The sequence below is a fragment of the Moschus berezovskii genome, chromosome 12 (genome assembly GCF_049115385.1).
Source record: "Moschus berezovskii isolate FMDL1 chromosome 12, NW_MosBer_1.0, whole genome shotgun sequence".
NCBI lineage: Eukaryota > Metazoa > Chordata > Mammalia > Artiodactyla > Moschidae > Moschus > Moschus berezovskii.
This window is the reverse complement of record NC_142471.1, coordinates 16,560,850-16,578,792: the sequence shown is the minus strand read 5'-3', so window position 1 is coordinate 16,578,792 and position 17,943 is coordinate 16,560,850. Positions and strand designations below refer to the sequence as shown.

The 17,943-nt window shown below is 38.4% G+C and overlaps 1 protein-coding gene across 4 annotated transcripts in view; it reads left to right on the top strand.

Annotated features, from left to right (window-relative positions):
* ANK3 (ankyrin 3) overlaps nucleotides 1–17,943 on the top strand; it is a 765,692-nt gene that overhangs the window by 164,168 nt on the left and 583,581 nt on the right. Inside the window, exon 1 of one of the 4 annotated variants that reach the window (XM_088841901.1) lies at nucleotides 5,853–7,757. The exons of the other annotated variants lie outside the window; for them this stretch is intronic. Within the exon in view, the coding sequence (XP_088698027.1) occupies nucleotides 7,695–7,757 (63 nt within the window). The 5' untranslated portion in view covers nucleotides 5,853–7,694. Of the gene's footprint in view, nucleotides 1–5,852; nucleotides 7,758–17,943 lie in introns of those variants that run through there. 4 annotated transcript variants of the gene reach the window in all.

The window sequence follows — 17,943 nt, the reverse complement described above, 5'->3', positions numbered from 1 at the left end:
TGGGTGAGGGGTATCTCCTCAAGGCCGCCCCTCCTGACCTTGAACGCGGAGTAGCTCCTCTCGGCCCTCCTGCGCCCGCGCAGCCACCGCCTGTTGGACGTAGGGTAGCTCCTCTCGGCCGCCGGCCCTGGCCTCAGGCGTGGGGTAGCTCGGATAAACTTGAGTACAGACACAAAAATAAATTATGCAAATAAGAAAGAAAAGCAGTTAGTAAACATGAAGTTATTCAAATTTTTTGTTAAAGAAATGCGATTTAAAATCTAGCATGGTATTTTTCTCTTGTCAATTTGATAAATATTACAAAAGGTAGATGCTAACCTATGTTGGTGAAGGTGTAAGTAAACACACATCTTTATACATTGTTGAGGAATGTTTAGTAATAAACAATAAACTCTCGAGAAGTATCATTTTACTTATCGTCATGATTTTCTTTCCTTTAAATTTTTTTGATTGAAGTGTAGTTGATTTACAATGTTCTATTAATTTCTGCTCTACAGCAAAGTGATTCATTTACACACAAACATATATATATAATATATATACATTTAAAAAATCCTTTTCTATTATGATTTATCATAGGATATTGAATACACTTGTCTTTGCTATACAGTAAGACTTTGTTGTTCATCCATTCTATGTATAAAAGCCTTCATCTGCTAACCCCAAGCTCCCACTCCATCCCTCCCCCAACCCATTACCCTTGGCAGCCACCAGTCTGTTCCCTATCACCAGTCTGTGATTCTGTTTCTGTTTCATAGATGGCTTCATTTGTGTCATATTTTAGATTTTGCAAATAAGTGATATCATATAGTTTTTGTCATTCTCTTTCTGACTTACTTTACTTAGTAGATGATCTCTAGTTGCATCCATATTGTTGTAAATGGTATTTTATCATTCTTTTTCATGGCTTAGTGGTTTTCCATTGTGTCTGGATGTGTATATACATATCTGTGCCACTGATGTGATTTTCAGAATAATAATCTTACCATGTCTTAAATATATAAACCATTTTAAACTAGAGGCATATTTTTGTGTCAAAAGCACCAATATTAAAAGTGATCCAAGGGTGATTGTAAAAGGATGGATGTTTCCCTGGAGTCCCTCACTTCAAGGGGAATTTATGTTCCCATTTATTTGGTTGGGGGAATACAGGTCAAGGACTATGATGGATCCAGAGTACCGTAGGACAATTTATATAAACTTATTTTAAAATTAAGGATATTAGCTTAAGTTTATAATTCTTACTTCCAACTAATCTGAGGCTTAATCATGACCTGATGAAAACACCATTGCTTAGAGCTTAGGTCTGGCTTTAGTCCATCATCATCTTTGACCAGAGGACTAAATGAGGCAACATCCTGGTTTCATAGGTGTGTGGATCCAGGGAGGCAGGAGGCCCTTCGACCAGCTGTCATGACCTTCATTCCACAAATCCTCCACCTCCATAACCAGTTCCTCTTTCATTGTAGTTTCTCCTTTATTTTGTAATTTTTGCTTCCAGAGAAATATCTCAAGCCCATTCCTTCTCTGTTCCTGAACAAATGATTTCAGGCAGTTGTGCCAGCAGAACAAAATAACAGGTAGGAGGTATGCAGAGATACTCATCTCTAAATCATGATGGTTTAAGTCAAGGTAACATTAACCTTAGTATAAAATTTTAAGGTACTGTGAGATATGGCTTAAGATAAGGTTTTTTAAAATTGATTTTTTCCTAATTCCTTTTATTTTATAGGTAAAAGAATAAGGGTCTCATTATTACTAAGTTGATTGGGATGCGGAGAGTGAGAAGCTGCTATTTTGGGTGAACATTTGATGAAAAGAGATACTGACAAGAGTTGTGTCTAGGTCTCATCTGCATGACTTTTTTACAATAAGAAAAGAAAGCCCACCACTAAGTCTATGCATTTGGGTGTGGACCCAAACATAAGCTCCATACTACTCAATCAATTTAATATTAACACTGCTGGAGACTATCTTTTACAAAGCAAGGGAATCTTTAGAATCTGTCACCATGGTTCTTTTAAAATCATTTACCATCTCTATTGTTATTAAATAAAACACTCGGATTTAGGGAAGATCAAAGAAATGACTCATCAGTCCATCACTTCACAAAAGAATGTATATCTGGCATCTGAATATCACCGGGCCTCAAAAGAGATTGTTACCCTAGTGAAAGAAAATTACCCTGCTCAGAAAATCATGCTGATGAAAATGCAAGGGTTCAGGAAAGAAAACAAACAGAAAGCAAACCACCCATTTACAGGCTATAACTCTTTGAACATTCTGTCTCTCCCTGTTTTACTAATCCACTTTGATTATATCATTATATATCTAATGGGCACATGGCTGAATAATGGGGAGAGAAAGAACACCCAGAACAAAACAGGAAAATCCTGTCCCGGATCAGCCTGAAGCATTCCGATGTGTTGTCAAAAGTGGAACTACCATATCAAAACTGTCATTTCACAGATAATGGTGCTTAGAGCAAAGCTAGGTTAAAAAAATTGTTTTAGCAATGTATTAATGAGTAGTACAGATGGCCACCGACTATGGCAGAAATCACCATACTTGAAATGGGTATTTGAAAATGGGCTGAAAACTGAGATTCAATACATGGTCTCATTCTCCCGCCTCTCATGCCCACGTATGCTGAATTTGAAGTTGCTCTAAGAAGATATGCAGATGTCACTGTGTCATTGTTCAGTATGAAGATTTAGAAGATTGGAAGCTTGAATATCTAGAGGGTGTTTCTTCAGATGTTTTCACTCACATTAGTGTTATCAAGATAATTGTATAAAGCATGTGGCTTTGATACATACAATTATATTGTGGTGGTGTTTTAGTCACTAAGTCGTATCTGACTCTTGGAACCCATGGACTGTAGCCTGCCAGGCTCCTCTGTCCATGGGATTCTCCAGGCAAGAATACTGAAGTGGGTTGCCGTGCCCTCCTGCAGGGGATCTTCCCGATCCAGGAATCGAACCCGGGTCTTATGCATTGCAGGCAGATTCTTTACCAAGTGAGCTACAAGGGACGCTTTTTCATATAAGTCATAACTAGGGATGGCCCAGCATTCACACAAAATAGGATGAAGTAAGTACCAGAACCCTACAGCGAGTATTCTATGAGATATACCCAATGAACCCTAGTTATTATTTTTTTTTAGTTTAAAGTATATGTGTAACTATTGAGGAGAAGTTTGCTTACTGCTGAATATTATCTCCAACCTCACTGTGGGTTCATTTTACCCTCTCTGAGAAATACTTGTATAGTGAAAAGAAAGTCCTTCAAAAGAACTGCCTCTGGTCCCAGTTCTGCTGTTAGCTGGCTCTGTGACCCTAGAGAAGATCTGCTGGGGCCACAGGTAGGTGAGGAGAGAAAGACATTCAACGTTTCACTCAGCTCTAAAGATTCCGTTTCCAGAAAAGAGCTTATTTGCTTGTAGTTTTGTCTTTATCATTACAAGTATTTTAAATATTGAGGACTAATGAATGGTATTAAGAGAATGCTATTAGTAAGATTTAGCAACTACTTAGCTTGCCAACTAGCAGTGTAACTTATAGTAAGTACATGACGTCCAACCTTAAAAATAAAACTAGTCTATTCATATAGGTATTTCTGCTGAATTTAGATAAAAAGTGTTTTTGTTTTAACTTTTAATTTGATCTACTTCAATTTTAGCCAAGAAATTATATTCAGTGTTTTCAAGTGAATTTTATGCAGAATGTATCACAAATAATTTTGCTTCCTAATAATCCCATCCCTCTCATTTCTCCTATGGTAAGCCACTTTCATTTTAAAAATAGACCTGCTCTACGAGACTTCACTTGGCCCTAGTTGTTGTCCTCTTATGCGAGTTATTTAATTTAAAAATAGAACGTCTCAGTAGATCTGTATCAACTGGTTTATGATCGTTTCTATCTGGAGTAAACTCTAACTAGGCAGGCAGTTCTATGGAGTCATGTTTGGGAACATTATAATCCAGTTATCTTTTCCTCCTTGGTGATCTGACAGAAGGCTTTTGTGTCCAAGTTGATGATTTCAGTGTATTTAAGTTTTTTCTTAGGCTAAATTGAAGTCCCTCAAGGGCTGGGGGATTTTATAATTTGTATGAAAAAGAGATTACCGTTGGAAAGTCATTAACATTTAGCATTTTTGTAACAAGTAATCACTGCTAGACTGTTTTTAGATCAACCAAATTACTTTTTAACTTAGAGCAACTTTAATTAAAATGCAGTTGTACATTTTGGGCATATTAAAAACAATCAGTATTTCTGTGAGTACATATTTCTAGAGTGTAAGTGTATGAAACACCATTAAACAATAATAAGAAACAATTTTTCTATTTATTGAGTTTAAGTTGTTTTAATTTTTCAACCTTTGAACAAAGTTTGATTTTACAAAAAAATCTCATATTGTTATAAATTAAATTACTGTTGATTTAGTGATATTTTAAGGCCTTAATTCTAACAAGAGATCATTTTGCCTTACACTTTTAGAGATGTAATTATTTGTTCCCTCCAAGAAGTCTGGAACTTAAGTTATAGAAAATGAATGTAAAACACGTTCTACATCACATACTTTTATTATTAATTATATATATTAACCTAATATATTTTGTTACTTTAGCATACAGTTTGATACATTTTATGATTATTTTTTGAAACTGGACTCTCTTTCAGACCAGATTATACAATAAAATGTCTTGAAGTATTGTTCAGTCAGATTTATTAGTTCATCATCAGCAAGGATAAGTGCTTCCTCAAATGATCTTTTGTAGAATCGTGCTATATGATCCCATCTCAAAAAGTCTTGTTTTTTTCCTATCTAACCAGCAGAGAGCACTTTAGCTTGTAATACGAGCATAATATATATATAAATGAATATAGTCAAGATCTTGCTTTATCAAAGAAATGGGCCGGCCAGTTATCTTCTAAACTATAACCTTACTCTTTTCTGTCAATTTCAGTTTGTTTCATTAATTTCCTAAATTTGCCATTATTTAAACATACTTTCATAGTTTAAAAGTTATTATAATGACTTTGTCCCAAAACACAGTCTTGTTATTTACTTGGTCAAAAATTTCATGTTAGTTGTATTTTGTGTATTTTATAATCCTAATTAGTTTGTAAATTTTTACATGAATGGATTAAATTTAGTCTCAATTTCTATACACCTTTGTCTTTCTTTTTAGAGAGTCTCATACTCTGTGAATATTCAAATAGTTGTTGATAAAGACTTCTCTAGAGAGATGGTTCAATTCAGTAAGTGTTCAGACACTTAGAATCAAAATGTCAGAAATCTACTGTAAGCAGATATACTATCTTTGTTGCTTGACTAACGAAGAATGCAGAGATGTTGACAGTCCGGTTGGTTGTCCTGCTCATCCTTGACTGGAATCGGAATTTGTCTAACGCACCTGTTGTTGATTATTTTCTCAGTTGTGTCTGACTCTTTGCGACCCCTTGGACCATAGCCTACCAGGATCCTCTGTAGGATTTTCCCAGGCAAGAATACTAGAGTGGGTCACCATTCAGGGTATCCTCCTGACTGAGGGATCCAACCCATGTCTCCTGCATTGGCAGGCAAATTCTTTACTGCTGAGTCACCAGGGAAGCCCATCTAAAGCACCTACTTCACCTTCTTCCCTGTACAGGGCCACAACTAATAAGCCCGAGCTTATCCGACTGAAGTAAATGAAAGATTGAGGTGGTATATGTACAGCCAGTTCCCCTATTTTCCTTGTTTTTGAACATGAGGAAGAGTTGAATCATAGAAGAAGTTGAAAGGTTTATTCTGCCGCATCATGATTTTCTACTTTTCATTGCATGACAAGAGGAATATTGAGAAACAGCAGCAGAAAGTGGGAAATGTGGGTAGGTAGCAGTTCCAAGTCAGAGCAGGAACGGGTTAGATGCCTGAGGCCATTCGGATTTCTGGCCACACCAGACTTACTGAGATGTGCATTACTGTAATTAAATAATGTGGAACGTCACATTGGAGAAGCTGCTTGAGCAACTAACCCACTACTGGTAAAATCCATGTCGCTCTTTGCAGGGTCAGTCACACCCCTGTTTCCCAGCCTGCTGCCATGGGGCTGCCATCTCAAGAATCCCTCATTCTCAGCTCTTTCCAGGGGACTGGTGGTTCGACATGTAGGAAAAGAAATGTTGACTGCATATAGACACAACCTCTTTTACAAGACAGGTAAAAAATGGGGAATATTTTAGCATAAATATCTATTCTTTTGTTCAATATTTTAGCATCATTTCCTCAAAGCAGTGCTAAATCTTTCCACACGCACCCCTGAAAATTGGCCCTTGTGACATGTTTTTCCCTGTAAGGCTGTGCTTTATATTAATTTCAATCCAGTTTCTCCTGAATAAAAATGTTTGAGTGAGGAAATAATGTGATTTATTCCGAGCTTCTGAGCCCCTAAGGATGGGTCTGGCCTTGCTCTCCATTGTCTTCTCCCCTGTGTACTTGTTCCTGCCTTCCTACCCTGTACCTGTGTCTGTTACCTGCCCAACAACAAGGTCCATCACAATCTTGGTGGTTGCCCACAGTAGCTCAGAGAAGCTCCTTCCTTCCTGAGTTAGTATGTGAATCTGGCACTCTCCAAGAGACACTTAAGTGACAATTTCTGATAGGAATTCAGCTATATTTAAATGGATGGAAGGCCTGATGAGGGAGTTTCCACCTAGATGTGAAGCCCACAGATACTCAGGAAACATCCCGACGCCTTGGGCTCAGGATGGCCTTCAGTGGGGCATGTGTAATGTGTAACCATGGTCAAGAAGCACAGAATGTGTCTGCCACATAGACAGCAGCCTTGCTATTAGCAGTTCCTGACTATTCTGAAGGACTTCTAGTTGGGTGGTTGGTATATTCATGGAGGGACAGCAATAATTAAATAGGAACGGTTGCAAATTGGGGATAGGGCTTCCTGTAATTAGCCTTTCCTTAGTAATCTTTACTTGAAGGTTGGCTATTTGCCCATCTTTTGGCTTATCCCATTAAAAAAAGGTAATCATGGAGAAAGTGTAACGTGTGGTTTTTCTAGTAGTAGTAGGAATCTTTTATTGTTTGAATCATTGACTGTTTCTTAAGAACCAGTAACCCGATCTTTTATCACTCCCGGGACCGCCTCCTCCTCTGCTCTACCGATGCATTCAACACATGTGTTCGCCTGGGAGGCCCAGCAGCACCAGAGCAATTTACATTCGGTTTCCCAGCCTGCGAGGAGCAGCAAATCAGCCTCTGGGAAGGCTTCGGAGACTTGTCAGCAGTCTGTAGCTTATTTCTGTGAGGGTGTGTGTGTGTGTGTGTTTCTCTCAACATTTACAGGCTGGAATTACCGTGGAGGAATAAGCAACAGAGTGTTGTCAAGATTTTATCTCAGGGTAATGATTAGTTAAAAATGAAAGGCTGAGATACTGATTTTCGGTAGAGGAAGAATTGACTGTTTGATGTAGAAAACCCCCAGTTTTCTTTCTGAGGCAAGCTGAACAGGGCGACTGCAGCCCGTGGCTCTGACAGCAGCAGGGGCTGGGTTTCAGCGGCGGCTGCTGGCCTGGGGAGCACCCGTAAATGGACTTGGGGCTCAATGCTGTGACTCTTTGTCGTGGCTTTGGATGTGGGAATACCGGTGGTGATCTGCTGTCTTTTATAAACTCACCTGATTTAAAGGAAAGATGAGTGAAGAACCAAAGGAGAAAAATGCAAAGCCTGCTCACAGGAAGAGGAAAGGGAAAAAGGTAAGAAATGAATAAGCAACATGTTCTTTTGTATTGTTCTCTGGCTCCAGGGAGAGTGATCTCTAGGCTGGATTTTTAAGAGGTGGGATTTTACGAAGCTGCTAGAATCAGAATGCTTTTGTTTTCCTGGGCTATTAATGGGTGTGTTCTGTGTTGGGGGAAAGCATCACAACTCGGATACATTGCTAAAATATTTCCACATTTAAATATAGTCATTTAGGTTTCACTGAAGTGGTGTGTTTTTCATAGTGATATTCAGGATTATTAAGTAAACACATGTCCTAATTATGTGGGTGGGTTTTTTTCGCCTTTAAATTTTCCAGAATGCTTGTTAATCAACAGGGTACAATTACTAATGAATATTATTACGGCATAGATGTTTAGCTTTAACACGTATATTAAGCCAACTGAGGGAAACCTGTAGTTATACTTTAAAATTGCAGCATGGAGGTGAACTCCATTTTAATTATTGATCAGCTTATGGCTGACAAATCTCAGGTTTGCAATTGACTCTGCAGTAGTACAGCCCTGTGCCAAATTTGTCCATTGTAATTTACAAAATCAATTTTCTTTTCCATATAAATTGAAGAATCTTTGAAATAGTAATAGGTGATTATTGTAAACCTGTAGATTCATTTTGATTTTCTTGCCTGTGTATATCCTGAAATGTTCTCCTAACTTTTTCATACATTTTGAAATGGGTGGGGGTTGTAATTCCCTAGGTCTGACATTTGCTTTTGATCCACTGTGGTTTATAAACTGGCTCCCATAGGGCGTGCCGCTGGTGGAAAAGACAGTTGTATATCTGTAACAAAGAAAAACAAATCCTTAAAATAGGATTCTAGTTTATAGCTGTTCAAGAAAAATGTGGACGATATTTTTTTGATCCATCCTCAAAATTTTCAGATGTTATTAGGACAGTTATATATGATCAGCACTATTATGTATAATTGTGGCTCTCTAAATGCTTCCTTAACCCAGTGTAATGTGCGCTCAGCCAGTGGACGCATAGAGCATGGCTGTGATAGTGGAGAAGATAAAGATTTCAACCTCTCCTTGAATTGTCAGGCGTTTAAAATTTTTTCATAATCTCTTCATTATTTATGAAAAGGTTCATTTGAATATGGTGTTCTTAACAGAGCTACACTCAGCAGACCACTCTGAGGACACGCTGACCAGCATGCCAACATTCTGGGGCAGTGGTTCGACATCCCACAGATGGTGAAGCTGTGCACACTGACTTGAAGTCAGCCCCGACTCCTTGTGCATTGTCTCCTCAGGGGTTGATGATGTTGCAAAGGTGCTGTTCTGATTTCCCAAGGGAGCAGGTCGCAGCTGCTCAGCACATATGATTTGTTTAATGCCTGGCAGAATGGTTCTGGTCTCCAGGAAAGGTGTCAGCTTTGCTCATGTTTATGAGATATGGCCTTAAGTGTCTGACAGGCTCCACCATGACTCTCAGCACAGTGTCACAGGGAGCCAGACAGACATCATGAGGCCCGACAGTGCCGCCCAGATTAAAGTGAGCAGTGGCTGGGTCAGTTGTAAATCATGGAGCTTTTAAGTGGAATCCTTTAACATGGGCTCTTTTTTTCTCTCTTCCTTGAAATTTTTCCAGCCTTGTTCCATTTCTCCTCCTATTAGCTTATCCTGCTCAGAGCACAATTTAAGTCAGTTACTTTGAGCTCTTCCATACTCTGCCAACTGCTGCCAGGGCCCTCTTTCCAAAAGCCTTCATCCTCACTCTGCCCCAGGCTCTGCCCTAGGACCTTCCAACCACCTCCCTACCCCCGCCAACCTGCTCAGTGAAATCCAAATTCCTGAACACAGAGCTTGAGGCTCTTCCCAATCTAACCAGAACCCACATCCTGGGCTCTTCCCCCACTTCACCACTGACTTCATTCACATCTGATTCCATCCACTGAAGTTCCTCTAGGTTCTTGAATTAACCCATTTCTTCTGATGCTTATCTTTTATCTGTGGAGAAAACATTTCTGTGCCAGCCCACTTGGTGAAATCCTACCCATCCTTACAGGTCCAACCTGGATCTCATCTTTTTTCTTGAAATCTGTTGATTCACCCTAGTTAGAAGTCAGTTGCTCTTGTGGATGGACACAGCACCGGATACTATCAGGACACTTGACACAATTCTACTCCCCCCCCCCACCGCCCCCCAAGTTATCATGTTCCTTTGATCACATTAAACCTACTGGTACTCACCTCAGGAGGCACTCAGCATATTCCTTGTATACAGTTAACACTTAATAGATTTCTCATTGAAGCTATCTCTGCCATTTGCTGAATAGAACTCACCAAGAATTTTTAGTGTTAGAACAGATGCTTGTCTATTTTAAATTAATAGGCCTTTTCTTCCCATAGTTTCTGGATAAAAGGTACAATAGGATTTGTTTTTAAACAAACACACTTCGTGTGTGTGTGTGTTGTAATTCCATTTCCTTCTAAACTAAATTTTTCTCAAGGTCTCTGGGTGTTTCAGATGACCTACACTGCAGCATTGGTGGGTGTGGTCAAATGAAAGCATTTCAGGTGGGAAATACATGAAACTTGCCAAATTTCATTGCAGTAAGGTCCCCAAGTATTTAAAATTTGTCCTAGTTATTTATAGAATTATTTTAATATAAAATTTAGTGTGGAATCTTTTTTTATATAGGAATATATCTCAAAATGGTCTTAAAAATTATGTTGGTACAGAGTGTTTTCAGAACAGATTACATGCTTAGGGCATTTGGGTATAATGTCTCTCATGGGATGTTTAATATTGGAGTCAGCCAGATAACTGTGATGGAATCATTGTATTATTCCTTTGTTAGCACATAGTGAGTATTTTGTATTTTGCTCAGGAATATAAGGATTGAAAGTGATGTTAGGAAATTATTTTTCTGATAATTTTTATATTTTGTGTGAAGAGGATGTGTGTGTGGGTATGTGTGAGTGTGTGTTTGTATGTTTTTCACATTCCATTTCCTGTTTCTCTTTATGCTGGTTACAAGAGAAGGATTTACTGCAAGATAGGGGACATGGGCCCTAATGTAGTCCTGCTTCTAACTTAGTATCATGTGTTGGATAAAGCAATCAAACTCTTTATTGATAAAATAAGGTTCATATACCTGTCAGAGCTATTGGGGATATTATGAAAGTAAAATAAAGCTAGTAGGATTATATTTTCAAAGAGGTTTTGAAATGGAAACATTTCAATTCAAAGTGGTTATCATCGTGGAATTTCAAACTTGCTGAAGAGGGGCTGTTTCTTGAAATGAGACAAGTGAGGACGTATTATCCCAGCCGATATTATATTGCCAGAGGTGCTTAGTTTGACTAGACACCAGAGAGTAAGTGTAAAAGTGGCATGTAATGATTTTATTTATTTACCACCTGTATTAGCCAGCTCTGGCTGTCATAACAAAATGCTGTAGACTGAGTGGCTTAAGCAACAGAAGTGTATTCTCTCACAGTTATGGAGAGTGGAAGTCTGAGGTCTGGTGCCAGCATGATGGGGTTATGGTGAGTGCTCTTCCTGGCTTGTAGATGGCTGCCTTCTCTGTGTGCACAATAGCCTTTCCTTGGTGTGTGCAAATGAGGGTCTGTCTTGCCCTCTCTCCTCCTGCTTATAAGGCCACCACTCCTGTTGGGTTCGGACCCACCCTTATGACCTTGCTGCTGCTACTGCTAAGTCACTTCAGTCGTATCCGACTCTGTGTGACCCCATAGACGGAAGCCCACCAGGCTCCCCCATCCCTGGGATTCTCCAGGCAAGAACACTGGAGTGGGTTGCCATTTCCTTCTCCAGTGTGTGAAAGTGAAAAGTGAAAGTGAAGTCGCTCAGTCGTGTCCGACCCATAGCGACCCCACGGACTGCAGCCTACCAGGCTCCTCCATCCATGGGATTTTCCAGGCAAGAGTACTGGAGTGGCTTGCCATTCTCAACATGTAGTCACTTTAAGGATTAGGACTTCAACATGGGAATTAGAGGAGTGGGGAAATGCAATTCCAATCCATAGGAGCACCCAAAGATGGTTCCAAGAAAGTCTCGGTTCTCAAATTAAATATGCTTACTAAAGCATGTGATGGTGATTGAAGCCCTTTCAGTTAAGTTAGTTATTCAGCAGGTGTTATATAGTGGAGATGCTATGTATTGGACTGGAGCAGAATCCAGGCACAAAGTGTAAGGGTATCAAATAAAGCTGAGTTTAGGTTCCTCTGGTGCAGAAAGGAGGGACTTGTGAATCCATTTGAGGATGACATTAGGGAAGGATAGGAAGAGGAAGGCACACTCAAATTGATGTTTAAAAGATATGTACTTTTCAAGTGTTCCCCAGAGGGTAGGAAGCTTCCAGATAGACAGTGGGGGATGAAAGAGAAAGACCTGAAGTAGCCTGGTGTGCTTAGGGATCTAAACAATAGTACAGTGATGTGTTATGATAAGACATGGGACTGGAGAAAGAAACAAGGAACATCTCGAGGAGTTTAAGCTAAATACGTCTTTTTTTTTTTTTTTTTTTTTCGGTCCTGGTATTTAACAAAAGGCTTTAAGCAGATGAGTGATCAAAGTAAGATTTGCTTTTTAGGAAAACATCCCTAGTGTTTGGTAGACATGCTTGGTCTGTATTTTACTCCATCATTCCATCTGGTAGAAATACATGTCATTATGTCATATAGTTTCATTGCCAGTGATTACTGTGGAATTAGTCCCTTGAGTCTTTTCAGTAATTTTTTTTTTTTTTTTGGTGTCAGATTGAAGAAAAATGCTTATTTAGACCCTAGCAGGTAATGAGTGCTGTGAGTTTGCTTGTTTTCTAGGATATTTCAGTAAAGGGATTTTCATCAATGTTCAGTTGCCTTTTTCACTTCAGAATCCAAAATAATTTTCTGTGTGAATTTTTATTTATAGTTTTTTTTTCTTCTGAGGGTAGACGTCACAACATTCTTTTTCTCTTATGCCATGTCCTTGCCTTATGTGTGAGAGCTGCCCTTGTTTCTCCTCTGATGTAGCTTAAATTATCTATGTGTACTCATTTCTTGAGGGATAGTCAAGGGAATGTTCATTTCTGATTTTCATTCAGTATTCCTAATGCTCCTGGATTTTCATTGTTAATGAAATAAGAGTCTCTCATGAGAGTGCTTTGAATACCTAGCTCCCTCTTTTAAAGTGATACTGTGCTGTCATATCAAAAGCATATGGCAGTTATTTCCACCTGTAATTTTTATTTGTGTGCTTGGACATTGTTCAATTTGCTCACAACTGCTCCACAAGCAAATAACCTCTCGAAGTGTTTTGTTGGTGTTTGGGATGAGTTATTTGAATTATGATTCACTGAGCTGAGCATGATCATGTGTCCAATGCATTGTAACTTCTGAGGGGCTAATGACACACTCCCCCTCAAGTGGTTTTCATATCTTTTATATGCACTTATATGCATTAATATCAAATGTTTTTTCTCAGTCTTTTATAGTTAGAAATTAAATTGTTTTAGTCTCATAATATTCTTCCTCTTGATTATTAATCTTTGTATCACAAATGCTATCAACTTTATAGTTCATAGGCCCTTCAAATGTGTCAGAAGCAGAAATTTTGACTCCTCCAATAATTAATTTATAATGGTATTTTCCTGAATTTAGCATTAGAGCTTGCTCCTTTTAGTACACAAATTTCCATGTTGTCTTCGTTCAAGTTTTTTGTGCATTTGGAACTTTCCTTTTGTAGGGAGAGATTGAATGGATTAAGAGAACCTTGGAAATTACTTCTTGATTTCAGGATTTCATAAAATAGTAGACCATACTGCCTTAAAAAAATCAAATATAGTGAGGTAGGTTACCTGGAGTTTTTTTTCAAGTTTTTGTTAAAGCTTGGTATAAATGTCTTTTATGTATAGCAGTAGCCCTGGGGCCCAGGCTCGGAGCATGGTTATTTTAAAGCAAGGGAATATCATTCCACAGGTTCACAATCCCTTCCCCATAATTTCATAATCCAAAACAAAAACCTGAAAAATTTTTCCTATCTTCTTTGGCGGTAAAATCTGACCTAAGCTGAACTCATTTGGCAACAAACCTGTACTGACCTTATGTGAAGCTATTTATAGTCTTTATTTATCCTCCTTAGTATGAATATTCATATGTTTTGCTCCAGAAGTAAAAATCCTTTGTTTATGGGGTGCTGTCCCAGCGTGCTGCTGGGGCTGTCTATAGTACTGGTATATACCATTTTAAAATCTGAAAAGTTCTGAATTCCTAAGTGTTTCTGGCTGCAAGGAGTACAGATGTGTGAATCTGTACTGACTTCTGAGCTGGGGCTGAGGATGAGTCAGTTAAGACTAAAGGTTAGCTTGGAGTATGGGGGAGGGGGCCTTTTGTCCTTAATAAATTCCAGATAGAATGGAGCTCTGTAAGGCCGGGTGCTGTATCAAAGGTCCCTAATGCAGTTTTCAATCTTGTAGGAAAAATTCTTTCCAGGCGCGTTCTAACAGATACTGGCTTGCTTAGTAATAAATCTGAACATTTGGACAGGGTGGGGGAGGGTTTTGAAGATGTTTATAAAGCATGTTATTCTTTTCTTTTTTAGTTTTTATATAGTGAATTGTGACTTGTCATTAAGAAGGAAAAAGAAAAGGTCCTAATGTGTTATTTATATTGTTTAGGAAATTTTCAATTTTTTATTGTTCATCACCATTTGATGAGTTGATTTAAAATAACCTGGTTAATAATATGTTCTAAAAGAAAAGATACATACTTTGAAGAAATTCCTGTTTAAGTTGTTGTGCCTACTTGTCAAGAAAATACTGTTAATTATATGAAGGATAATTCATTTCCCACAATGAGCACATAAAATGACTTTCTCTGTCATCTATCTTAAAGAAAAATTCCCATATATGGGCATATTTTTTACCATAACTTAATTTTTTTAAAGTTTTCATTCTATTTTTCCTCTGTTTCACATAATTGTAAATATAAAGCAATCTATTACATGGCTGGGCTAATAGCTTAAAATCTAGGAGTTTCTCTTGATTCCTTTTCCTCTATTTTGTAACTCTCATTATGGATTCCATTAGTGCTTCCCACACCTGGGAAGTAGTAGGAACAAAGCATACTTAAAACATGCTGTCATAAGACATCTCGTCAATATTTTAGAGATACCAAATGATATACTGGCTTTTACAGTATCCTTAAGAAAAATAAAACTCTAAATCATTTATGTAGTTTTAATGCTTGAGTAGAGTTTAAATTGGGAAAGTCACTTTGCTGAAGGCGGGCTGTCTCTGTAGATAGTCTCAGAACTTTCATCCTTCACAACCTACTTGTCTTTTAATTACGTGTTCCACAGCACATGAGAGATGTTGGTCTGGCATTTCTGCCATGTGTGTGTTTAAAATAAAGTATAATTTTTCCAAAAATATGAGCAAACTCTGGGAGATAGTGGAAGACAAAGAAGCCTGGTGTCCTGTAGTTCTTGAGGTCACAAAGAGTTGGACATGACTTAGTGACTAAACAAATAATCTTGAAAAGCTGCTTGATAGATTTTTTGATAGTTTATCATTTTGGTCCTGCCTTAATAACATACCATTTGTTTTTTCAACAAATGTTTTTTGAGCACCAATTATTCTAGGTGCAAGGGGTTCATCAGGGAACAAGATAGACAATAAACAGACAAAGTGAATACTATCAGTAAGTCAAAAGAAAAATTCCACAAAAGGAAGCTATTAACAAGGAAAAAAATCAGAGAAGGGACAATTCCTATAGCCAGGGTGACAGGGAAGGCCTCCCTGAGAAGGTGACCCTTGAGCCGTGAGCTCAGTCACCACAGGGACTTGATCTCTCTGGAAAGATAACATTTTAGGCAAAAGGAACTGTTTGGGAAAAGGTCCTCTGTGGTGTTTGGGTTCTGAGGAGAGAATATCACTTTAATGGACTTATGAACTTTAAAGATTTCTACACACAACTCTCAAATGTTTTTTTTTCCCTTCCTGGAATTCAGTTAATATTTTGTGTTTTAAGGGTAAAGGATAATATTTTAAGGAGTCAGCTTTGGATCTCTGGTATCTGAACAGTATAGCATCAGGTGAACTTGTGAAAATGATGAGCTTTTATTCCACTTTTCACTTTCCATTCAGGGCTACCCATGGTTAATGATTTTTGTCTTAAGTACAGTGTGAGGAAGTTAAAAAACTACTTCCAGAAACCCACATCTCTCTTTTTGATCGGAGTGTAATTGCTTTACAATGTTGTATTAGTTTCTTCTGTACAGCAAAGTAAATCAGCTATATATATGTGTGTGTGTGTGTGTGTATAATATACATCCGCTTTCTCTTGAGTCTCCTTCCCACCCCATTCCACCCTGCTGGGTCATCACAGAACACCAAACTGAGCTCCTTGTGCTATATGGCAGCTTCTCGTGAGCTGGCTGTTTTGCGCATGGCAGTGTATATACATTAGTGCTACTCTCTAAGTTGGTCATACCCTCTCCTTCCCCTGCTATGTCCACAAGTCTGTTCTGTATGTCTGAGTCTCTATTCCTGCCCTGCAAATAGATTCACTAGTACCATTTTTCTAGATTCCACATATATGGATTAATACCCAGTATTTGTTTTTCTCTTTCTGACTTACTTCACTTTGTATGACAGACTCTAGGTTCATCCACATCACTACAAATGACCAGTCCTTTTAATGTCTGAGTAATATTCCATTGTATATATATACCACATCTTCTTTATCCATTCATCTGTTGATGAACATTTAGGTTGCTTCCATGTCCTTTATATTGTAAATAGTGCTGCAATGAACACTGGTGAAACCCATATCTCTAAGCCTCCAATCAAAAATTACTTTCCTGCTGGTACACGATCTACTTGATAAATTAGAAATACAAATAAAGGCACATGTCACAAACTGAATTTAATAACCCTTGATATGATTGTTTATATATAATAATTTTTGCAAGGCATATGTAGGTAGTGTATGAAATATACATTGCCTTAGACTATAGACTCTACAATATTATGTCATATTTACTGTCAGCATTTTGTGGATACTTAATGAAAAACTGAGCCCAGCAGAAGGCACAGTGGTAAAGAATATGCACAAGAGATATAGGTTCAATCCTTCTATCAGGAAGATCTCCTGGAGTAGGAAATGGCAACCCGCTCCAGTATTCTTGCCTGGAAAATTCCATGGACAGAGGAGCCTGGTGGATTGAAGTCCATGAGGCCACAAAGAGTTGAACATGACTGAGCAGCTGAGTACACACACACACACACACACACACACACACACACACACACAAACACAATGAAAAATTAAGCAATGATTGTAGCAAACCAAGCTCATTCCTTGACACAAAGCTTAACCTCTAGATAATTTATCCAACAATATTGTGTGATTTCCCTTTTTTATTTTCATGGTACTAGCTTATTTAGTCTTTACATTCAGTGATTTCATCACTAGATAATTTACATTGGTATTTTGCAGAATTGAAAAATCTCTGTGGAACATTATCATGTTCTCCCAGAGTTTGCTCAAACTCATGTCCATTGAGTTGGTGATGCTATCTAACCATCTTATGCTCTGTGGCCCCCTTCTCCCTTTACCTTCAGTATTTCCCAGCATCAGGGTCTTTTCCAATGAGTCGGCTCGTCACATCAGATGGCCAAAGTATTGGAGCTTCAGCCATTCCAGTGAATATTCAGGGCTGGTTTCCTTTAGGATTGACTGGTTTGATCTACTTGTAGTTCAAGGGACTCTCAAGAGTTCTCCAGCACCACAATTTGAAAGCATCCGTTCTTTGGCACTCAACCTTCTTCATGATCCAACTCTCACATCTGTACATGACTGCTAGAAAAACCAGAGCTTTGACTATATGGTTCTTTGTCGGCAAAGTGGTATCTCTGCTTGTTAATATGCTTTCTGGGTTTGTCATAGGTTTCCTTCCAAGGAGCAAGCATCTTTCAATTACATGACTGCAGTCACCATCCACAGTGATTTTGGAGCCCAAGAAAAGAATATCTGTCACTGTTTCCACTTTTTCTCCTTCAGTTTGCCATGAAGTGATGGGACTGGATGCCATGCTCTTAATTTTTTGAATGTTAAGTGTTACAGCCAGCTTTTTCACTCTTCTCTTTCACGCTCATCAAGAAGCTCTTTAGTCTCTCTTCACTTTATGCCTTTCAGTTCAGTTTAT